Genomic DNA, 26846 nt, shown 5'->3' on the forward strand with positions numbered 1-26846 from the left:
TGATGTTTTTGTGTAATTTATGTAGAAAGGCCTGAATAACAGCTGCAAACACATTGAAGAGATAATGTACACAAGACACTAGATGCATTATGCAAGATGGTGTGCAAAGGAGAATATAAATAAATGCATATATACATATTAGACTCTCCTAGTAACTATGCATCCAAGAACACAGCATTTATATTTGTTAATAGACTAAATTTATTTAGGTTTCAAATGTTTGTTTTTTGTTTGTTTGTTTACCCCATTTGTCTCAAATACCCCAAGTGTCTCAGCTGTTTGGTTACCGATCAACCCATAAGGTAGTCTCACTGTATTACAGACTGGGCAGAACAAACACAATAAAGATCTTTTTATGAGGAAGTAAATTAAACATAATGTCTCAACAACAAATGCCAGACAGTAAATCTTACAATCAATTTGCAAGGAAGTTGCATCATTGACCAGGCAAGGAAGTGGTTAACCAACCAGTTCATCTGTTATGAAGCGGCTGTGATACAGATCTAACCATGTGACTGTAAAACCACAATCCATCTTATTTACTTTACTGCATGGTTGGTCAGTGTATGTAATCTATTGTTGAAAAGGACACAGCTGATTTACAACACCCCTCGAGTTAGTTGTAACGGATATCCATCAACAGATAAAGACCATATTACACTTGTCAAAAGATGAAAACATCTGAAATATTATTATTTCAGTCTGCATATGTGTTTCAAAATAATTGACAAAGAAAAATGTATTGAAAAATAGATACGCCCTCTAAAATTTGCTTCAGTGATGCTTGTTTGTTTCCGCAAAACTGAAGTAATTGCTAATTCAATTGAATTGTATTGCCAGCATTTCTCAGTGGAATCTTAATTACTGTTCTTTTGCCATAAAACAGATGGGAAGAGGTATTGTGTTCAGATTATTACCCTGTGGATGCATAGGTGAATTACAAACCGGGCCAATGGGGCCAGCACCCAGGGGCCCTTATACCAGATGTTTATACTGTATATGCTTAAATATGTGGGCACCACAGCTTATACAAGGGCCCCTCAACAGGGCCTCCAGCCCTCTTATAGAACCTCTTTGCCTTCCTGTTTCTAATTACATTTTTGGAGCAACTATTTATCCCTATAATGTCGTGGGTTTTATATTTGATACATGACTTTCTTAAGCCTCTACATCATCATCACGATGTGTATGAGATGTACTTTCTCCTGGTGAAAGTTATTTTTCTGTACTGGAATAAAAAATGTCAAAATAGCTACCTTCATATTTCAATGCACTCATCAATGGTAAAGTATTTGAAGGAAATAGGGTGTGGGGATGATCACTTGTGAATGGAACGCACCCCATCATTCAGATGAATTAAAAAGATAGCTGTTTCTCACCCACACCTATTATATCACTTATTGATTCTTATATGGCTTCTGAAGATATTAATTGAAATTTGAATTGTATAGACCTACAGAGCTGAAATATTTCTTCTAAAAATCTTTGTTTGTATTCTGCTGAAGAAAGAAAGTTATTCACATCTTGGGTGGCATGAGGGTGGGTAAATAATAAAAGAGTGATCATTTTTGGGTGAATTATCCCTTTAAAGTGTTTGATAAAGTTAAAATATTTCATAATTTATTATGGCCCCTGTAAATATATGCAAATTTTAAAAAATAAAATAAAAGAAATTGGGCACAGAGCCCTTGCTAGTCATAATCCTCCCCTGAGTGGATGGTTACAACTTGATTTATGGACCATCTTCAGTATTTGAAGCAGTATATCTCAGATGTGCATAATAATTGTTATTCCTTTTAAATGATGACATTTTCTCTATTGTGATATACGAGTAGGAGGTAGTATCTGTCCCGTTAAGAAAAATACCTCCATTATTACAAGCAGAAGTTACAGTTTTGCTGTTTAGCAGGATAGGTTTCATCATAAATGCAAAGTCTTTTTTTAAATAACAAAAGCAACTTATGCTATGAAACTGCAGAACTGTATGAGTTCACTATAATTGTGGATTGTCCAAGTCATGCTGATGATATTTAATATTTTTCTTGTGAAGTAATAAGGCTGTATTGGATACTTAACAGTAAAAATACTGCTCAAGATGAATAGGCCTATATCATATGGCAAGACACTCCAAATATAAGAATGCAAATTGGTTAGCTATTCTATTCTATTGTATTCTATTCTATTCTATTATATTCTGTATTCTATACCTGAAAGTATGGGAATACGTGGTGAAAAAGGATGTTGTTTCTTCATGTAATCAGAAGATGGCGCTTTTGTCAATGATTAGATTGAGGCAACGTGAACTTCAGAATCCTTTGCAGAAGATACAGATCTCAAATGGGATTCCAAGGATTGAGAATCGTGGATTAATATATACAGTTTATAAAATATATAATATATACTAATTTAATACATTTACAAAATATACAATGGCGAAAGGTAATGTTTTTGCTATCTATTTATTTAGTCATAGTTTTATCGTTACATATAGCCTACAAACGAGAATGCCCATAATATTAATAATAATAATAATAATAGTAACAATACTGGAATAAATATACAGTCTAAATTATCTCTAATTCGTTGTACCAAATCGTGCTTATTTGTTGTTAATATAAATATTCTTATGTGTAATAATAGCCTATATCTTACTATTATGGAGTTATAGCGCTCAAATAAAATATTGTTTACTGTGCTATTATTTTATGCACAGACTCTTTATAATAGCTTTTAAAAATGAATAACATTAACAAGCATTATTGTACTATGTAATACTTAGCAGCTCATTCGTTTGAATATTTATAAATGTCGTACAGTTTTGAAAAATTGAGTTTTACATTCATATGTGAATGCACTAATGATAATATTTTAAACATTAAAAGGCCTATGTTTGTTAATTAAAATTATTATAAAGTGCTGCCAGTTTGTCATCTGCCATTTATTGAATATTTTACCGTTCATTTACTTAAATTAAAAAGTCATCCGTTAAAAATCATGTTTAGGGGATCCATATGCAGCAAGTGGCCTTACCTGCAACCCAAACAGGCCCTTTAACTAGAAAACCTGGATGCATAAAGCTGCACAGATGGGTTACCAGCCAAATTGAGTGCCGCTGCATGATTTATTGCGCAAAAACACCAAAGAACTAATCAGCGCACACACTAATTAATACAAATCTGCATTTTTGCATAATTAGTAATTAGTAATTAGAGCATCTAAATCCTTAAAAAATTAACTGAAATAGCCAAAATAATACTTATTTAAAGCCACTGTCTTAAGTTCTTGATTGAGTCAGTGGGCTGATTAGTGTCGGTCACTGCAAACCCCTGAATTAACTCAATACAAAACATATGGCTATAATGGACAGACCATAATAAGCAGTATCAAAGTATATGGTACGCTGAAGAAATTAGAAATAATTAACTAAATTTGACAAATCTCTCTCTCTCTCTCTCTCTCTCTCTCTCTCTCTCTCTCTCTCTCTCTCTCTCTCTCTCTCTCTCTCACTTTATCTGAGTTGCTGTCAGTGGTGCTGAAATCACTCCGCTCACATCCTTTGGTTTGCATGGCAACAGAGACCTTTGACCGGCACAATCTTCGTCGATTGTTATGAGAAAGATTAGCAGCACTCTGAGCCAGTGAATGTCCGTGGACACTTCACGGTTACCTGGTTGTCAAATGTCTGCGGTAGGCCATTAACAGATGTCAGGGAGAGACATAAGCACTGATGAGCAAACAATGGAAATTGGAAATGAAATATTTTCCACGCATGAACCAACAGCATGGGAGGATATAGTCAAACTTGACTCTTAACACTTGGGCAGGTCAAATAAAACAAACTTTAAAATCTCGAATAAGCTCTTATGAGGTTAACATATGTAAGTTGGGCAAACCTAAATTATAATTAGGATATTTAGTTCCACGTGCGTTTAAACGACTGTAGATTTATTCCCTCATTTATTTAGGCTACTCGTCTTTTCAACGGTCATCACGTTGATCTTTCCTTTTTAGTGGGGTCGGAGGGGCTGTTATATTAAATTAAACGGAAAACAACAGATTTCGGACGTTGGATCTGGTTAGTTAGCCTTGAAACAGGCATTTTATCAGTGCGCGTGCGACACGCGAGCGGGACTTATTATCGGAGTCTCCAGCCAGAGTTACTGCAATTACTATTTACAATCAATAATGAGAGAGAGAGAGAGAGAGAGACGTCATTGGCTGTAGTGAAAGTCGTTGGAATTCAAACGAGTGCAGTCACACGATATCATACGAATTAGCCAAATTTAGAACAGTTGTAGGAACCCTGAGGATTTCGCCTTGAGAGTGTGTGTTTTATTAGTAGGCCTAATATTCAACTTTGTAATTTCTCCTATATGACTAGCCTAGAGTGAACACTAAATGTGTTTAGTAAGGCCTATACTAGTATATTGTGCACATAATAATTATAATAATCATTCTTATTATTAGTAGGCTATATTATTATCATAATATAACAACAATTTAACCTATATTGTTTTTAGACAAAACAGTCTTATACTGAATTTCCACAGCTGAATAGTGACAAAACAAGCGTAGCCTATACAGTATAGGCTAACGGGATGTGGCGAGCGACCGAGATGGTGGTGATTGAATGTGTCCCACGCTTGAAAGGGTTAATCCATCCTGCGGGTACAAACAGGTCCACCGAGTCTCTAACTGGAGACAGATGGCCACTTTCTTTCGGCCACAAAGGGACGGAATACGGAGCTCTGGCGAATACAAATGAAAGAGATCACGTGATGCTTCAGGCCGTTTTCCTGACGTAGTCGGCCATATGGCGCGTGCCGGGAGAAGGGGCGGGGCCTCGTGTCAATCACGGGTGCAGGGTGAGACTGTGGAGGCAACCACAGACATCCAGGCGCATCTTCCAGCATCAGCAGCACCACTATAAAACTGGAGCATCCCATCGGCGCAGCCACATTAGGCTACAATCCGCAGGACTTCCTACACCACAAGGGGCATGAAACTATTATAAGAAGACATACAACAAATCCAAGGTATGTGTTGCCTTTCTCTTTAACAATACCCACTGTAATTTACTGCAATGCTTTATAGGCCTGATTTGTTGCAGAACATTTTTCAACAGATTTTATGGAAATCATTCACTTGTGATGAGAGCTGTAAAAGTTTGGAAGGGCACATTATATTATACATATTATACCTGATATAATAGAAATTAGCATAATGAAGCATTCATGAGGCATAAAAAATGGTTTGTCGGATACAGTAACCAAAAAGTGATTAAAGTGGTAACATCTAAATTAAATGGGTTTATTCAAGACAAAAACAGCAGAGTATAAATAATAGGCCTGAATCAACTTTAAGGCACACCATGCAGCTAAAGTATGTTTAATGGTCAGATCAATTAGAAACAGATTTTTTATTTTTTTTTAAAGGGCTCAGTTCCACTTATATGTACAGTGTACATTTGGCTAGAATACAAGTATTTAGACTGTTGACAGGACAATGTTAGGCCTAGCATATTCTCACTTATGGCATATAATGTCTGTATTTATAAATGAAATGCAAAACACGTGAAATCCTTTTGTTCACTCGCGTTTATGCAACGATACAATGGCAATTTTCGTCAGGTTATTTTTATTTAGACCTTTTGACTATTTAGGGACTACAGTGCTTTAATAGCTAAATTCATATTTTTAAAATGCACAATAATAAGGGATCTATCAGATTAAGAAATGCTGTAAAAATAGTAAGCAGCACTGATTTATCCACAGGTCATGTGTTGCATTTCTGAGGAATTACAGAACAAACTTTAAGAGCTGCATGGAATTATTCATGGCTTTATTATGAAAGACAATATAGGAAAAGTATAGGATAATAAACGTTTTTGCTGGTTCACTCACAAGCTTTGTTTATTACTTTACAGAGTTCCAACATGACGAAGTCTTACACCGAGGAAAGCATGATGCTTGAGTCTCAACCCACCGCAGACTGGACGGACAAGTGTCACAGCGGCTCCCAAGACGAGCGAGACGTGGAGAAGAAAAACGGGGAACAAGAGCCCATGCACAATGATGAGGAGGATGATGACGAGATGGGGCTCAACAGACTCGAAGATGACGATGACGAGGACGAAGAGGAGGAGGAGGAGGAAGACGGCGATGACGCAAAGCCGAAAAGACGCGGACCCAAGAAGAAGAAGATGACCAAAGCGCGGCTGCAGAGGTTCAAGATGAGGCGCATGAAGGCAAACGCGCGGGAGAGGAACCGCATGCACGGGCTCAACGACGCGCTCGAGAGTCTGCGCAAAGTTGTGCCGTGTTACTCCAAAACGCAGAAGCTCTCCAAGATCGAGACGCTGCGGTTGGCCAGAAATTACATTTGGGCTCTTTCGGAAACCCTGAGGTCGGGCAAAAGTCCGGATTTGATGTCTTTCGTGCAGGCCTTGTGCAAGGGCTTGTCGCAGCCGACGACCAATTTGGTTGCAGGATGTCTCCAACTGAATCCCAGAACTTTTCTGCCCGAGCAGAGCCAGGAGATGCCACCTCATATGCAAACAGCAAGTGCTTCCTTTCCCGCTCTTCCCTACTCCTACCAAACGCCCGGTCTTCCCAGCCCTCCTTACGGTACAATGGACAGCTCTCACATCTTTCACGTTAAGCCACACGCGTACGGGAGCGCGCTGGAGCCGTTTTTTGAAACCGCACTCACGGACTGCACTAGTCCCTCATTCGATGGACCGCTTAGCCCACCGTTGAGCGTCAACGGGAACTTTTCCTTCAAACACGAGCCTTCCTCGGATTTCGAGAAGAACTACGCCTTTTCCATGCACTATCAGGCGGCGGGTTTGGCGGGTGCGCAGGGACACGCGTCTCTTTACGCGGGCTCTTCGCAACGCTGTGATATACCGATGGAAAACATTATGTCGTATGAAGGTCACTCTCATCACGAGCGGGTCATGAACGCCCAACTGAACGCGATATTTCACGATTCGTGATTCTAACGAACATTTGTGAGACTTTGTCAGTACTGCTCGCCATTGTATTCTGTTATCGCTGATGCAAAAAGAGCAACAACATTATATGCTTAATCTTATGTACGTATTTATTGTTGTTACTGCCTTTAGGAGAAAAGAGAATTGATTGATTCTCGTTCACCTTATGTATTGTAATCTATAGCGCTTCTAAGTTGCGGTCACAGGTGGGAACAGGTGTGACCTTATTCAGAAGAATGTGTTCATGATCCATGCTACAAAATCACAAGCAATAATTGGGAAACTATGCAATTTTTAATCGAATACTGGGCCAATTATAGAAATGAATAGAGATTGCTATATTTTTCAACCTATTACATTTTAATACGTATCTATCCCATACTGAATTATTTTGTTGTGATTTTGTATAGAAGTGTTCATTTTTATAAAGTCAAAATCCGGCGCCATTCCATGCGACCCTCCATGTTAATGTTTAATAAAACTGATTTATCTCTTGTTTATACAAAACCGTGTTCATTCTAGTAATAACGACATGGTATAACCAGCAGGCAAGTGCTTAAAAATCTGTAACGTTGCCTTTGCAAATAACTTCTACTGTAAAATCATGCAGAGTTGCACAATTCCAATCCTCTGAACCCAAGTTGTTCTGCTTTAACAATCAATGATCCTTTATTGTTTCAGTGATGGACAAAGTTGAATTGCTTGAGTGCTGGGATAATTGTTCGGTGTAGTGTTGTACATAAAAGCTTGACTATCACCTTTTAAATTCACCCTGTGTAAAAGCTGAATGAGGGGCCTGTCTTTCTGAAGTGAAAAAATAAATAATGGACTGAAGCAGTCTGCTAAAACTATTCAGACATTTTCGACTGAACTCTTGAGATGTTACTGTTTGCAAAGAAAGAACAAAAGAAAACTAAATCAGATGGATTTAAATATTACAGTTGTGTTGAGACTGCTGTATTTGTGTTTATCAGCTCAGGATGAAGGTTTTATGTATTACGCAAATTGTTTTATTTATTACCATTATTATAGTCAAATATGTATAATATTTTAATGGAAATGCATTACAAAACAACTATGACATAACTATGAAGACTATTACAGATAAAAAACAAACATACATTTAATTAATAATAAAAAAAAATAATCTACACAAAGACAGTGTGAAAAAAAGTAAAAAATGTGGCTCTGATTTCTGAAATTCTAGCCTAAATGTGAGAGTATAATAAAACTTGAGGTCATGTGCATCTTATCTGCATGTCATTGAGAATTGTCCTAAAGGATATCCACTGTCAGTATCACTAACCTTAAGCTGCTCTATCGATTTGGTGCACTAGTGCGCAATAAGAGAGAAGAGCGCAATAAGAATGAATTGCTCGCGGCTAAAATAAATATTAAATCAGTGTAAAGAGCCGGAAGGAACCACAGTCTTAATGCATCACCAAAACTAGTTCAAAGATGGGAAAAGTTTTTTTTTTTTTTTTTTTTTCCAAATCAGACAGGGTGTAAAAGTTTCATCAAAAGCAGAGCTTCTTCTCATTTTGAATTAAACACCAAAGTCGACCTATACTGTTATTTAATATCAATATATTGATTCGAGGTGTAAAAGTTGTCCATGATTGATTTGGGTATACTTGTAGCATCATGAGAGTCAGCAGGTCCATTAGATCTATTTAAGAGGGGATTTAATTGATAACAAAATGTGGTATTTAAACCACAACTGTTCGTACAAGTATTCAAAAAAAATCTATTCACAAATCTATTTAATTATTTACTTTTTTTTATCTAGAAAAAACAAAAGACAAATTATTAATTCGGTCGATATATGACATAAGATGTCACGCAGGCAAAATATAGATTCTAACGAAGATAGGATGTTCATGAAACAATATATATATATATATATATATATATATATATATATATATATATATATATATATATATATATATATATATATATAAAATATTTGAGATGAAATGGATCAGTGTGAGGCCACATAACGCTGATTCTTCTAAATCTCGATGAGGAGAAATGTGACTATTTACAAATAAAAAAATTAAATCGTTCCCTTTCTATATAGGTTAATCCTTCTGATGCAATTGTTAAATTAAAGGGTCTATAAGAGGCCACATAACCAATTATGAGACATCACGACTAACGTCAAATCTAAACGTCCTTTAGGAATCTTTATTTAATTTATACGGCGTTTTAACGCTGCGACTGTTGCATAAATATCGCCAAATCATTTCGTAACTAGCACATAAGGTGGGAAAACATCCGCTGGGATTAGGATAAGTGCTTGAAAGTCTCAGAAGCTTCATTCAGGAACTGTCCATGGTACTAAGGCTTTTTTACACTTTTCACGTATCACACTGGCTTATCGTTTGGTATAAGCCTACATGTAAATAAATCAGTCTTTTCAAATATTGAACAATAATATTAATAATATTCAAGCAAAAATGGGTGAGGTGAGCTACAGGCTAAAAATATTTGTTGAACAGCAGATTTAAAACAGCACAAATAGCCCACTGTTACATTAAACACTGTAAAAAATAAAAGTATTTTAAGGCACACAAGCAGAATCTCAGTTCTTCCTTCAGTAACTTAATATAAGGAGTGGCACACACACACACACAGACACACACACACACACACGCACACACACACACACACACACACATACTCACTGGCCACTTTATTAGGTACACCTGTAAATCTACATATTCATGAGATTATCTTATCAGCCAATCCTGTGGCAGCAGTGCTTCAATCAGGTCAGGAGCTTCAGTTAATGTTCACACCAACCATCAGAATGGGAAAAAAATTCAACCATGGCATGATTGTTGGTGCCAGACGGGCTGGTTTGAGTATTTCTGTAACTGCTGATCACCTGGGATTTTCACGCACAACAGTCTCTAGAGAGCATAGACAATGGTGCGAAAAACAAAAAAAACAACCTGTGAGCAGCAGTTCTGTGGATGAAAATGCCTTGTTGATGACAGAGGTCAGAGGAGAATGGCCATACTGGTTCGAGGTGACAGAAAGGCTACAGTAACTCAGTTAATCACTCTGTACAATTGTAGTGAGCAGAATAACATCTCAGAATGAACAACATTATTGTTGGAACCTTATGGGTTACAACAGCAGAAAACCACGTTGGGTTCCACTTCTGACAGCCAAGAACAGAACACTGCAGTGGGCATACCATTTGTGTACCTCAGCAGAAATCCAGATTTGTCAGACCAGGCAATGTGTTTCCAATTGTCTACTGTCCAGTTTTGGCGAGCCTGTGCCCACTGCCTCAGTCTAAGCTGACAGTAGTGGTACACAGAGGGGTCTTCTGCTGCTGTAGCCCATCCGCCCCCAATGTTCTACATGTTGTATGTTCAAAAATGCTTTTCTGCATAGCACTGTTGTAACATGTGTTTATTTGGGTTACTTTCCTGTCAGCTTGGACCAGTCTGGCCATTATCCTCTGAACTCTAATCATTAACAAGGCGTTTTCGTCCACAGAATTGCCGCTTACTGGATGTTTTTTTGCGTGAGAATCAGAGGAGATCAGCTATTACAGAAACACTCAAACCAGCCCGTCTGGCACCAACAATCATGCCACAGTCTAAATCACTGAGATCACATGAATATTAACTGAAAATCCTGACCTATATCTGCATGATTTTATACATTACACTGCTGCCATACTATTGGCAGAGTAGATAATATTAGGTGTACCTAAAATGTGTTTGTATGTGTTTATATATATATATATACACACACACACACACACACGGAATATTAAAATTAAAAGGCTATTACATATTTATAGAGGATTCAGCAGTATGTCATCTGTTGAACTCCAATGTTTAGGAATAGCCTATATCAATGCTTGATAAAATGTAAAAAAAAAAAAAAATGTGTGAACACTATTTTAACTTTAAAACTGTATCGATAGCTCCTCACAGATTTATTGAGAGGTTGAAACGCTAAAGTACCACAAACAAGATGTTACGAGAGCGAGTTCAGCGCGGGAGTTCAGAGCCTATAGCGACCGGGACTCCGGGAGCGTGCCCAGCCGGTAAATTAACACACAAAAGGCAAGTGAGAACTGTTTGCACCGTAAACATTTACATCATGTTTGAATCCCAGCGTACATCGATGAGTGTTCTCAACGCGTGGTCAGAAAGCCATCCCCATAAAGTGAACTTGCAAATAATTGATCGATTGTCTATCGTTTATATCCACGCAGTGTTAAAACATGCACACTCACGCTCAGTTGTAGCGCACAATCTCGTAATTTGAAATTTGTTGGCTGAGATTTGATCTTTTAAAGCCAAACATAAACAAAGACTGTTTAAGTGTGGTTTTCTGAAAGTCTGCCCACACGCTACAGAGAGGGATTCATTTTGACAAGTGCATTTGGTCTCTCTCTCTCTCTCTCTCTCTCTCTCTCTCTCTCTCTCTCTCTCTCTCTCTCTCTCTCTCTCTCTACACACACACACACACACACACTCACACACACACACACACACACACACACCTTGGGTTTCCATGTTTTATGGGGACTTTCCATAGACCTAATGGTTTTTATACTGTACAAACTTTATATTATATCCCCTAAACCTAAACCTCACAGAAAACTTTCTGCTTTTTTACATTTCCAAAAAACATACATGATTTATAAGCTGTTTTCGTCATAGAGACTGACAAAATGTCCCCACAAGGTCAAATATTTTGGGTTTTACTATTCTTATGGGGACATTTGATAAATACATGCTCATGCACACACACACACACACACACACACACACACACACACACACATCTGCTATCATTATGAGGACTCTCCATTGACATAATGATTTTGATACTGTACAAACTATAGATTATATCCCCTAAACCTAACCCTGACAAAAAAAATTCTGCATTTTTACATTTTCAATAAAACATTGTTTAGTAGGTTTTTTAAGTGAATTGAATTATGGGGACACAAGATCGCATAATACCTTTGAAATTACCAGTTTGTGACCTAAAAAAAGTCCTTGTAAACCACTTAAACCTGTCCACAAACACACACACACACACACACACACACACACACACACACACACACACACACACACACGCAAACACACATGTGATTAATTCAGTTTAACTTAATCATTTCAGTCCATACACTAACCTTATGAGGACTTTCCATAGACATAATGATTTTTATACCGTGCAAACTATAGATTCTATCCCCTAAACCTAACATAACCCCTAACCCTAATCATCACAGGAAACTTTCTGCATTTTTACATTTTCAATAAAACATTGTTTAGTATGATTTCTAAGCGATTTGAAATATGGGGACACTAGAAATGTCCTCATTAATCACATTTATAGCATAATAACCTTGTGATTACCAGTTTATAACTTACAAAATTGTCCTGGTATATCACAAAAGCGCACACACACACACACACACACACACACACACACACACACACACACACACACACACACGCAAACACACATGTGATTAATTCAGTTTAACTTAATCATTTCAGTCCATACACTAATTTACAAATCTGATGTTAATGGTACTTAAATAAACAATGTAAAATTTGGAACTTGTTTAATAATCTACAACATGACATAAGGAAGCCTTCAACAGTGAAGCTTATTGCATGCTATGTAGACTATTGGACAAAATCACCTTGAATTACTAGCAGTATAGAAACAAGATACAGAGTTGTGTGACCAAACGTAACAACATCAACAATACAAATGTTGTAAATATAGTTGCAAATAGTGAGACCAAGTGCATTAATTATTCAGGTCCGTGTAAATGGGAACATTAGCTTCGAAAAGTTAAGTAAATGTAACTTATTTTATTTACCTGTGACATTTTTCAATAAAGGTTTTCTACTTTAGGATTGATACATAATGATGCAATGTAAAGATAACAAACAATCATAAATAATATTTACTTAAAAGCTAGAGCATTCCTTTTTTACATGATTGCATTAAGTACGAATGCAAGTTTATGCTTTAACTTAAGTATTTGAATCTTTTCTGCTATATGTACTACTTCACAATTAGTTTTTTCTGTGCACTTTTGGTACTGTGCATTGAGAGAAGTCCATACACATCTTTACTTTACAAACAACAGAGGCTGACTCAATGTGCTGTACTTCTTAAACCAAAGAAAGACATTTCCATATATATGTAGCTATTGAGAATCCCTGATATTATCACATATATTTCGAGAAAAAGACTTATGATTGAAGGTGATTAAATCAAATGTTTTTTTAAAATGGTTGAATAAATGAAAGGTATAAATAACCTCCTTGTTGCACAGCAAAAGTCCCTTTCTGGTTAAAGAGGTCACAGAAAAACTGCTAGGCTGGCAGAGGTCGAAGATGCTTACTGACTGTTCTGCAACAAATTGTATTCCATTCCAAGGGTTGGTGGTGGGGATGGGCTGCTCCAAGTACAATTGAGACACCTTTCAGCACAGAAAAAAAGGAGGTGTTGTAATGCTTGAGATGTTATGAAATGCCAAAACAGTGATTCAAATTAACAATAATTTTTTTTGCTGAAGTCATTATTTGAATATATATGAACTTAAATCTTACTTAACCCTCCTATTGCGTTCGGGTCATTTTTTATTCATTAAAATCTTTTGCATTCACGGGTCAATTTTGACCCGGGCATCAATTGTGGCTTTACACATGATGTTATGTAGATTTATTTGTACATCTATGAATTCGATTGTCACTTATAAACACTTCACTTACATTTTGTCCTCTTTCCTATACTCTCTCAAACACTTTTCTCTCTCTCACTAGGACTGCATCTTGTTAACAAACATGCACACACACATACACATACAGTCACACACAGACACATGCACATTCCTGTACAAAACAGACATGAAAGATGTAACAAACATAACAAATAAACTAAAACTAAGGTACTACTGTCTAAAGGGGGTATGGTGAGAGAAAACATTCATGTACACATTAATCTAAATAGGGCTTGATAGAGAAAATTGTCCACATTTTACTCTGCAGCCATCTGATGCCGAACCAGTTTACAGCATACTCGCGCATCAACATTCGGCAGTTCATGCAAGTAAATAGAATAGATTTTGCTTAAAAACATAGTAAGAAGTATTAATGCTGTATACAAATGCAAATGGTGTATGCAGATTCGTAATGCAACAGGAGGATTAAAACATATTGTGCTATATCAGAAGTATTTGCATATCATAATTTTGTTTTTGCCCTGTTATTGCCCCTATTTCTACATTATATTATGATAAAGGCCATGCTGATTTTGAATCAAAACAATATTCTTTTATAATTTCAGTTAATGCAAATAGTGTTGCTCCATCAATAATTAAAAAAAAATATATTTTTAAATCATTGTATACTTTAGGAGCAGAAATGAGTTAATTTTCCTTGTCTCTGTTGTACCCACGGATATAATTACACAAAAGAGGCATACAACAATATAGCAATCAAAATAAAGGGGGCTTGTCAGTTCTGCCAGAAACTCATGTGTAACAGCTGTGTTGGTAATGGACTCCGTCTGACTGTTGTGACCGCCTAAAGTAGGGCATCTGTCAGTCTTGTGGACAGTTAGCAAATGTCCAAGTAAACGATACTCAAAACTACCATCTGCATCATTACACTAAAGGCCGTGACACACCAAGCCGACGGTCGGCCATCGGCCAATGTCCGGCCGCCGTTGAGCATCTGTCGGCCTAGTTTTTGTGGTGTGTTCGGCACCGTTGGCACTAGTTGGACCCCTGTCTGTGGCTTTTCAGCCGATTGAGCATGTTGAATCGGTGGCAGAGCCCGTCGGTGAGACTGATCAGTCTGATTGGCTGTTCAGCTTAGCAAACCAGTGCACAAGAAGAAAAACGGAAGTGACGAAAGGAAGCAAACGACAAAGTCAAGAGGGCACACACACACACACACACAGAAGGCTCTACTCATTTTTCATCTTCATCTCATCTGAGCATTCGTCTGTGGTGAGCAAGATTGGTGTGAAAATGGTTAGCAAGCGCTGCTTGGTTTACGGTTTGTATGTCCGCAGTCATAGCTCTTCCGGTTTACCTTTTTGAATGACGAATACAGACTACTGCCACCTGCTGTTATGGAGCGTTATTCCTTCTCACGCAGGAGCAGAATGTATGTGCTAGCTGGCCATTGGGTGTAGATTTTGCAGTGTGTTCAAGAGCTCATTTTTGGCCCAGACGCAGGTGACGTAAGGCAACACCACAGTTGGCTTTTGTCAATGCTATTTATTTGATGTCGGTTTGGTGTGTCTTTGCCTTAAGAAGATAACTATTACTTTTTAGGAGGATTTGATTTCAAACTAGGCCTGTAACATTTTTTCTTTGGGTTTTATTTAAAGCTACACTATGTCACTTTTTGTTGTTGTTAAAAATAGCAAAATGTTATTAATGAGAGAGTGCAACAAGACTCCATCTTCCAAACCATGGCTTTACCCAAATACACTTTGATAAACCTATAATAAGGATTTGTATTTTAGAGCTGTCTGGATGGATTTCGCAGGCAATTGCATACATATGCCATTCGCCTGTGTGTGTTGACGTCATATCCGTACACAGAGAAAATAAGATCCAACTACTGTAGCACGTGCGTGGGAGTAGCAGGAAGCTGAAAGTTTGTTGTCACGATGAACGAGAAAAATTGAGCATGGATCATTAAAAAAGGCAAACCTCTGGGGAATCACCAGTTGTAAAAACAAAGAAATCCCAAACAGAGCAGAGTCTACAAGCAAAAAGGGAAAGTGACAGAGTTCATAATAAAACATATATCAACATCGGCTTGGCTTTTCAGAGGTGGCGACAACTAGACAGGATTTAAAAGCTATCCAGAGATGTTTTTTTTCTTACTCAACAGGTAAGATATTTTATTGAAATGGTTTATGCATAGTTTATGTACACACACACACACACACACACGCACGCACGCACACACACACACACACACACACACACACACACACACACACACACACACACAATAATAATACTGTAGTCAGTGCAGAACATTTCACTTGTGAGCACGCGTGTGTATTTTTCTTTATAATGGCTATAATTTATATAAATAAATTGGTTAGTCCTAGGCTTGCCACGGACATGTGAGTCTTGAAATGATGTTGACCACTAGTTGGTAACAGTGACAATCTATAAATTAGTTACTACTGTGGCCTAATTGGCCAGAATATCCTGCAGTTATTAAAACTTTACAACCTTATCAGACTAGCAATCATTGTGAATAATGTGTAACATTCATTAGAATGTTGCCTTAACTTTGTAATGTCATTAATTTCAAAACATACATTTTTCCAATAAATCAAAACAACAGCATAAGATATGTCATTTATTTGCTCAGATGACATGTTTTTGGATATCCGTCTTTTCCTTTCTTTTGTTATTTATTTGTCCATTTGCCCTGATAAAATGTCCAGTATTCATTAGTACACCGGTGCCTCAAACCAAATTCATCCACGCAGAGGAGCAGAGCCGAAGCACAGCAAAACAATGTTCTACCGCAAGATGCATGCAGTTTTATTTTTAACCGCTAAAGGTCCAAAAGGAAATAAACAGTGAAAAACATCATAAACTGCAATTTAATGCCAACATTTAAAAGGATTATTTAATCAAAAATAAATGTTATGTCATCATACAGTATATGCACCTGTATGATGTGGAACACTAAAGGAACTGTTAGACAGAATGTTAGCCTCAGCCACCATTCACTTTCACTGTGTAGAAAATGGACGCAATGATATTGAATAGTGACTGAGGCTTTTGATAAGGGTTTGGAACATGAGGCTTAGTATATGATGAAAGGGTGAACTGTCCCTTTAAAGCAGCAATAATTAGATAGGCCAGCTTTTAATTTTGATGTGGAATTGAATCTAAATATGAATATCTGACCATGGTTTTGTTCTGCTTAAGTCTTTTTCTGGTGAAGAGCCATTCACCAGAAAAGCCCTCCAAAATGTGCTTTTATAGTGCGATTCTTGATGCGATTCTACGACTGATCAGGAAGTTAAAACGAAACCATTTTGAAACCCGCCCAGCAGTTTGAAGTTGAGGCATGTACTTCCTGTTTTTTGGCTGTTGATTTTCACAGGCACTTCAAAGCTTGAGCTGTGCCATGTGCAAGAGAGACTTTCAGTCAGCCTAAGCTTTATGGACAGTACTTTTCATCTGTGATCCAAGCTAATGTTATTAAGCCAGAGCTCTCATTACACAGAAAGCATTCATCTAATAACCCCCTATGGCATTTACCAAATGTTCTCTCGAAAATGCCAAAAAATTACAGCAAGATCCTGATACGCTGGGGTTCTCTATTTTACACTCATGTGATTCTTTTCTGCCGAGGGATAACTGATCCGAATATCGCCCCTGATCCCTCAATTCAGGCAGGGAGAGGAAGACATTAAGCATCACACAAACACAAAATAAAATTACATGAATGCTATGTGGCATTTCAGCGCTTGTTTCTATGACAACACTGTGTGTTGGATTTCAGTGAAGATCTGACACCTCTGTTTACATCTCCCTTTGCTTATTTCCTGATTATATTTTATTTGTGCTGTTGCATGCTTTAGACTAATGTACTAATGCGAAAACAATTGAGATCAAGTTCATTTTCACTATCTAAACAGTTTGCTTGTTCGAGTGCCTGTCCTGTAAATATACAAACGTGAGCTCATGACAAGTCGTAAGCATAGTTGTTTCGTTGTAAACCTCAATATTTCCTTTCTTCCATGGTACAAAAAACATATTTTGATGCAAACATAAAGGGATTGTTCAGCCAGAAATGAAAATTCTCTCATAATTAACTCACCCTAATGCCATTCCAAATGTATATGACTTTCTTTCTTTTGTTAAACACAAACAACATTTTTTAGGATATTTTATCTCTGTTGGTCCACGTAATGCAAATTAATTGGTAACAAAAGTGCATAAAGGGAGCCATAAAAGTAATCCATTAGACTCCACTGGTTAAATCCATATCTTCAAAAGCAATGTGATAGGTGTGGGTGAGAAACAGATACATATTTAAGTCCTTTTTACTATCAATCTTCACTTTCCCTTTCACATTCTTCTTAATTTGTTTTTGGTGATTTGCAATCTTTGTGCATATTGCTACCTACTGGGCAGGGATGAGTTTTTATGGTAAAAACAGACTTAAATGTTGATCAGTTTCTCAACCACACCTGTCATATCATTTCTGATGATATAGATTTAACACCTAAAATCTTATGGATTCATTTTATGCTGTATTTATGTGCATTCTGGAGCTTGTTGGTACCCATCCACTTGCATTTTGAGGACCTACAGAGCTACTGAGATATTCTTCATTTGTGTTCAACAGAAAAAATAAAATCATCCAAATCTGGGATGCGTGAGGGTGAGTAAATGAGAGAATATTCATTTTTGGGTGAACTATTCCTTTAAACCATTTGTTTTTTAACACCTTACCCACAGCCTAAGCACAACAATGACAGTAATCTAAAAAGCTCTGTCGTGTACAATGGAAAAGGGGAGAAACATCCAGGTTTTGAATGCATGTTTGTGAGAGTTTTCCTAATTTTAAACCCTAACCCAAACCCCATACCTTAACTAACATAAAGTCAAACCCCATACCATGATTTTAGTTGAAAAATGTTTTGAGTACACTGAAGAAATGAAACATCAGGTTTTAGAAGGAGACAAGGGATGTGTATGTGATGCGCTAGTCAAATGTTTGCAGTAAAAAATGTACGTAATTTTAACGGTAAAAAAAAAATACATGTAATTTTTTTATGGTAAACTATTGTTAAAATTATGGTGAAAAACAATAATTGGACATTCAAAGATGTCCCTGCATGACCCATTGTGTTTTATTATATTTTATGAGAGTAGTTATCTTCTTTCTTTTTGTTTTTATATCAGTTATGTGCATTGGGGTGTTCTGTGTAATATATTTAGTTTAGTTCATATTTATTGCATTATTTTAGTGTCACATTTGTTACCCTGATGGTGTGTTGTTTTTAGGTGTGACACTGTCTCTACATGTGTATTAATTATTACTTCTGGAAGGGTCGATCTTGATCAAAAAGCAGACTTTTTATAGTTCCAGAAGGTTAGTATATTAAGTTTATATCATTTAATAATATAAATGGTAGTAAACTGTAAAATATACGTAAAGCCTGAAACATGATCACTGTATTATTTATGCAAATTTCTGGCAACCGCAACTCACAATATTGAATTTGTACACTGTTGTACATTCTCTTCGCCATCTTATATGAATTAGAAGGAAATGTCATTAGACTGTTGCAACATTATTTTTAAAAGAACTGTTCATACACACACAAAGTTCTGTCATCATTTATGCACACTCATGTTGTTTCAAACATTTACAGCTTTCTTTCTTGCATGCAACATAAAAAGAACATTTTGAAGGTTCCTCACTCTTGTCCAGAAAATGAAAATGATTGGGAACTTGTAATATAGTGCACAAACAGTATGGACTACTGTTATGTTTTTTTTGCCATTGTGGAACTTGACAGCACCATCCCAATTCTCTCTTATTAAATGGGAAAGCGTGATAAGAATAGCCTTCAAAATGTCACCTTTTGAGTTCCATGGAAGTATGATATTCATGTGACATAAGGGTGAGTAAATGATCCCAGATTTTTCATTTATGGGTGAACTTTTCTCTCAAGAGAGAAATAGCTCTGAGCTGAAAACAGGAGAAACTCTAAATAATATATAGCATTTCTTTTTTTAGAGGTCAGCACTGTTTATACCGCAGGCCTTAAAATACTGATAAAATGTCTCCCATGGCATCACCTACAGCCATCCAATAAACATGCCAGTTAGCTTACCTTTTAGCAATGAAAGTAGAGCCTACTGAATTAGCCTCATATTTAGCCACAACCACAGACACGCAGGAGACTAGAAATGTTTGCCAAAGGGATCTAAGATTGACTTTTTGAACCCTGAATTTGTTTAGCGCTGGCCTTGGCTTTACTTCAGTTTGTCTATTGAATGCACAAACACTGTGATTTGATCTGGGTGCGAGAGCAGTTCACGTCTCCAGTACACGCAGTTTATTTAGATCACTGGTTGGTTCAGAGTATGCATGTATGTAAAGTATGTGTATGTGTAAACAAATCTCTTGGGTCACAGAGTGCAAATATGTTTTTTTTTTTTTTTTTTAAACATGCAACCAGATACAGAAGACAACAACTTATGTGAATGAGGCATTTTGCATCTTATAAACATCAAGTTTTATTCCACCCTTGTCTAAAAATGATTGCACTGCATTTTATTGCTTACTTGATGGCTTATTTCAAGAGACAACCTCATTAAAAGAAACAAATAATACCTTTTTAATATCTCACGTATTTCTCAGAGTCAGAAGAAAGATTAAATGGAGGGCTGAATGAGACTTTTGCTTAAGTTTCTGGTTCTCAAATGTTTCCTCTTAAGAAATGTTGCTGTGTTGGGCTGGACGGGTCACTCAAAACAAACTGAGCAATATAGAATGTGCCATAGCATCATGAGTGGTTGCTGAGAAGAGACAGGAGACGTAGGATCTAAGTGCAGGCTTTAATAAAAATGATGACTGTCAAAACAACAAACGGGAACCCAACACAACAACAAACAAGAACTGAGGAGGGAATGCAAAAACTAGAGGGTATATATACAAACAAGAGCTAATGAGTGAATGGAAAACAGGTGAGAACAATCAAGAACAAATGGCAGTGATGAGGACAGTGCATGATGGGAAACGTAGTCCGGGGGAAATACTTCAGAATAAGAGTCCTAGGAAACATGAGGGAGACAGACTGTGACATAACCCCCCCCCTTAAGGGGTGACTCTTGGCACACCAAAAATGGTGTGGATGCTCACTTATCTCTAAAAGGGAGTAATACATTAGTTGAGAAATGCACAATTTAACTTTTTTGTAATATGCATTTCAATAAATAAAATGTTTTTTTTTTCCAGATTAAATCTAAGTACTCATCTTATCACTTTAGACATTTATTTGGGCACTGAATTAAAAAAACATGTCATGGAAACAACCGGTGGGTGGTTTACATTCGGGTTTACCATGTGCAAGCTGTGGTTCTATTATATCTTTGAAAATTACCTGTTTTTCCCAGAACTCTAAGGACTCTGGTTGACCATTGCGGTCAGCATGGCACATCTGCCTCAGTGTAGTTCTCTGAAACTTGGCTGTCTGGCTCAGCTTCAGATTTCTGAAGCTAATTGCACTGCTGAGGTTATCTGATCCCATTTCACAGTATCAAGGGACAGAAGGGGGACATTTTTTAGTTCAGACACATCCTCCATCCTCTGCATGGAAAAATGCTGGGCAGAGACAAGATCATTCAACAGTGCTGCATCACTCAACATCAGTGTTATCACAACACTTACTGATAAATAACTGTATAATCTTGTTTCATAATGTCAGTCAATAAAATGCATATTCTGTAATGTCTGATATGATGACAAACAATATCGATTTAGAAATAAAAGCCACATGTTACTTATTTAAGAAAGACAATGTTATAGATCACATTTTTGTTTCTTTGCATCCTCAAATTATTTTAGCCAGGAGCATAATGAAAAGGGGGTGATGATAATTGTTTATTTCTAGAGCATGTTTAAAAATAATGAACAGAACATCATTAGTGTCAATAATGAATCATTATGCTGAGACATGATCGGCTCATCCATGAACACCTGAGACTCGGAGTCAGAGCCTCTAGTTGCAGACCCACCTAGAGAGCCATGTGTGCTTAAAACATTGCACAAATACATCAGAATGATGAGCAGTTTTTCGTCGCATGCATTCATCTGTAATGTATTGACACGGAAAATTTGGGGCACAAAAATTACTGCAATAGTAGTATTAAATATAGATATTAATAGATAGAAAGTATTTAGATTTATAGATAGATGGATGGAGGATGGATGGAACGACAGACTGACAGATAGAATAATAGATACTATAGACAGACAGACCAAAAGAACAATAGACAGTTAGACAGACAGATAGACAGACAGACAGACAGATAGACAGAAGACACTATAAATCGCAAGAGTGATATATAGTGTTTTGTATACTATATTGTCTGTGTATAAATCCAGTATTTAGATTTATAGATATATGGATGGATGGAATGACAGACTGACAGATAGAATGATAGATATTATAGACAGACAGACCAACAGAGCAACAGACAGACAGACAGACAGATAGATAGATTGAAGACACTATATATCACAAGAGTGATATAGAGTGTCACAGTCTAATTGCACACAGCAAAAAAAAAAAGACGCTGCCTCCTTTGTTTACATCCTGGGGGCTGGAAAACGGCAATATACAAATTTAAATATTGGGATTTGGTGTGTGGGTCTGGGCACACAGGCTTCCACAGGCACAGGTGGCAAATATGCTCTCGGACGCCATGCTGGGAACCACATGGCCCCACACAACATGGGGGCAAAGTGTGGCTTGCTGACCTGGCACGGGCTTTCCACAGTTGGACCCCTTTCAAACCACGGTATTAGTTTCATCTGCAAGAGCGTTGCATGCATTGACAACAATGAGTAAGGAGAAGATGAGACAAAAAGATCCTCTGCCAGACAGAAAACAGTGTGCAGATAACTGGACGTCCTGTGATATTTTCTATAAGGAGGAATATCTAACAGATCATTTTTAAGTTGTTACAGAAATGCTTATTGGTGACCATCACAAAACATGTCGCCATGATGCTAGGGTGTTATGGATGGTTGCCAGGGCGTTGCTATGTGGTTGCTAAGGTGTTCTGGGTGGTTTTTTTTGCATTTTACTCTACAGTTGCTAGATTCTTCTAGGAGATTGCTAGAGCTTTACTTTTTTTGCTTACTGGCCTAAGCCAAAATAACCTATGCTCAAGTCTCTATGATATTCTGGTCCCTAGATATGGCTCTAGTCCTTTCTTTATTGTAAGTCAATTACTTTTTTTCACCCATGTTATTGTCAGCCAGCCACAAATTGTAAGTATGATCTTTTACAGAAGTAAAAACACACCTCTCCTCAACAATATGCACAATATAAAGGTGCACTCCGCAATTCTGTACTACACACTTATCTCAGTTACCGTCCTGTTATTTGACACTTTCACTCACTGATTAAAGTAATCATGGCTGACTGTGAATAAAAAAGTTATACAATGGCATCTGAAATTGAAAACTATAGATGAAGTTACTGTTTACAAACAAATGCTCCGCCCCTTCCAGGTTCCTTTGGTAGCCCAGAAAAGAATGGCTGTCTATGGGTGCTTCGCTCAAATTGCACTGAAACTGCCCAAAAAGTTGTGTTTGGTGTAAAACAGCTGTTTTTAATTTCTAAAGTGCTGTTGCTATGACGGATATGAGGTCAAATATGATCTAACGATGATCTTATATGATCATGGACCATATAAGTTATAACGCGAATAAAAATTATGTAATACTGTGAAAATGATGACTTTTATATTTATATTATTATTATATTGTTCAATCGAAATGGCTGTTATTATGTTTTGATATGGAATATGATCAGAATTGAATTAAAACATAATTTATTGTATGTAAGTTAATAATTTAAGCAGTTAAGACACATATTGTATGTCTGATGGTAGGCTTTAGTGTGTTAAAGGTGTGGATGATTTTGTTAGGTAGCCTAAATTTAAAAAAAAATAGTTCAATTAAAAATATATTTTTTTTTATATGGCAAAATCAACCTTGCTACAGGTCATACCAAATAATATATATATATATATATATATATATATATATATATATATATATATATATATAGGCAAACATCAATTTTAATGCTGCTCACGGTAAAAGTGAAAATGTGCATTTATTTTATATATATATGGGTCAATTCTGGTATACATTTTTGTATATATATATATATATATATATATATATATATATATATATATATATATACAAAAAATGTATACCAGAATTGACCCATATATATATAAAATAAATGCACATTTTCACTTTTTACCGTGAGCAGCATTAAAATTGATGTTTGCCTTAACACCACTAATAAAATCTAAGCATATGCATCAGACATCCTGCATATTGAAATGTCAGTGTAACAAAATCTAGCAGCATAGATCACTCCTGGTGTAGAATTGATTCATTTTGTCCATGCATTAGTTGCACGATGACATGACGTCGGCCCCCTGCATCTCGCCTTTGCTGGAGCGGTGCTGAGAGGAGGCTTGTATCCATCTGGAAGCAATAAAGTTTTCTAGAAGAGTGCACAGTTTTATTTAATCTCCCAGTGTCTCACTGTGCCTCAAATGAAGGGCTGTTCCCATCTTGTCATGTGAAATCAGCCTCATGTGCACCAGAATATGACACTTACCATGCTGGGGGGCCACAAGCACATCACTTCCTGCTATGTTTTCTAATCTCTGGATCTTCGCCTATTTGCAAATTAATTAACAATTTCCTAGAATTAAATGATTTTATGATAACAGACAGTTAAAGGGGATTGTTCATCAAATAATAATCATATATTGTTTAGTTACTAAATAATGTTCCCAATCCTCAGTCACCATTCACTTTCATTACATACTTTTTAAATTCAATGAGAGCCAAAGGTGACTGGGGATGAGTAATTACATTTTTAATCAATCAGACTTTCAATTTTTGCCTGGCCCATGATAAAACGAGTGCAAAAATCCCTTAGGAGGAAACTGGGCAATATCTAAAGGCCAGATTATCATAGAGATTTTCCATTGGGCTCTTTGACTTGAAGCCACTAGTAGCTAGTTTGACAACGATTATGAAAACAAGCATTTATTTTTATATCGTGCACTGATGAATTGTGCACAAATATAACAAGATTGTGCATCAAGAAAGTAAATAGGGTCCATTTTTATATCATATTGACTTTGATTTTATTCAGCCAGATTTTATAGTTATACAGAAAACATGAATTGACAGCCGGTGTAGGTAATGAGAGCATGTGCACTGTTGTCATACAGTAGATGGCTGTGAGTGGTGTCTGCACACAGAGATGCATGTAATTGTCAATGAGAGAGATGAGATCTCTGGAGACTGCAGATCTATAGTGAGGCTTCAACAGGGCTCCGTGTTATATGACCTCGCGTGTTACCAGACGTGTCATATTGATTTGGCCCCTTCCAGCCTCTTTAGACCAATGACCCTGAACATATGGTCCATCTTATTTGTGAACTTTGCATGCCCTGGAGCATAGGCACCACCAGCAAAAATCTTCTTTAAACTCTTGCTTTGAGTGTTTGTATGGATTACTCTTGAATACCTTTCAGATCACACAAAAGAGGTGTGACGGCTTTTAGAGGAAATCTACATATTCTATGTATCTTAAAGGTGTGCCTTTCTCATTGACACAACTGCACTGTCAAATAAGGGTAATATGAGTTTATGCCACAGGTTTTGATATTGCACCAATTCACCTTTCTTAATTAAAGGAATTTTCCAGGTTCAAAACAAGTTGAGCTCAATTGACAGCATTTGTTGCATAATGTTGATTAAAATGAATTTTGACTCATCACTCTGGGTTGAAAAATCTAGGTTAGAGTGAAGCACTTAAAATGGAAGTGAATACTTTAAAATACTCAGTTTGCCACAAAATGAAAACAATATGTGTGTTAACATGATTTTAGTGTGATAAAATCGCTTACTAACCTTTTCTGAGTAAAGTTACATCCAATTTTACAACTTTGTTGCCAAGACGCTGTAATTTCAACAAACCCTAAAATGACGATTTAAAATCTTTACAGCTACAGAGTTTTAACAGAATAATTAACTTAAGTGCTTTTCTAAAATTATAAGCTTCACATTTCTGCCCTTTTTACCGTGGGTTTACCGTGGGCTTTTCATTTTTATCGTGATTAAACTTTGTGCATTTTACAGCACACACTAATTTTTCTCCTCTGTGTTACTGTGATTATTGCAGCGATCTCAAAGCACTGCTTATCAAGAACAACCAACAACAACAAACAATTGCGGTAAGTCATGACATCCGCTCATGTTATTTCTCCCTGCATTGCATGTCACATGTTTACAATAGCCTCTTCCATCAGCAGTGAGGGATTCACATGTGATAAATGTAAGGAATTAGTCAGGCTGACGGAGAAGTTTAATGAGTTAGAGACACGCATCCGAATGCTAGTGGTGGTCAGTGAGAAAGAGAAGCCAGAAGATACTGTTTTCGTGTTGGTGACATCTCGGTGGCATACTCACTCAGCATAGCCACACCACTCTCCCTTTCCTGTTAGTGTTTCCAATCTATTCTCCCCACTCAGTGATGCACCCACTAAGAATCATGTTGAAAAAGCCCTTGTTATTGGTAATTCTATTGTAAGGAATGTGGAAATAGAGACTCCTGCCACTATTGTTAAATACATTTCAGGTGCCAGAGCATCTGACATCAAATCAAATGTACAAGTGCTGGCTAATGCTAAACGTAGATTTTCTAAAATTATTATTCATGTCGGCACTAATGATGTCCGGCTTTGCCAGTCGGACATCACTAAAGATAATGTTAAAGAGGTATATGAACTTGCAACAATTATGTCAGATACTGTAATATGCTCTGGCCCCCTCCCTACTCATCATGGTGACAAGGTTTATAGTAGATTAGTTTCACTGAATGGCTGGATGTCTGAGTGGTGTCTGGAGAATAGAATAGGATTTATAGACAATTGGGAGAGATTTTGGGGGAGAGCTGACCTGCTAAAGAGAGATGGACTCCATCCCTTCAGGGAAGGTGC

At 36.9% G+C, this 26846-nt stretch overlaps 1 protein-coding gene across 1 annotated transcript; it reads left to right on the forward strand.

Moving 5' to 3' along the window:
- Positions 1–4885: 4885 nt before the first annotated feature.
- On the forward strand, positions 4886–8847 carry LOC127655111 (neurogenic differentiation factor 1). The gene is made up of 2 exons (XM_052142738.1): positions 4886–5036; positions 5927–8847. Exon 2 carries the CDS (start codon positions 5936–5938, stop codon positions 6995–6997), a length of 1062 nt encoding a protein of 353 aa, XP_051998698.1. The 5' UTR covers positions 4886–5036; positions 5927–5935; the 3' UTR covers positions 6998–8847.
- The last annotated feature ends 17999 nt before the right edge of the window (positions 8848–26846 follow it).

Source organism: Xyrauchen texanus, chromosome 14, assembly GCF_025860055.1.
Source record: "Xyrauchen texanus isolate HMW12.3.18 chromosome 14, RBS_HiC_50CHRs, whole genome shotgun sequence".
NCBI classification, from domain to species: domain Eukaryota; kingdom Metazoa; phylum Chordata; class Actinopteri; order Cypriniformes; family Catostomidae; genus Xyrauchen; species Xyrauchen texanus.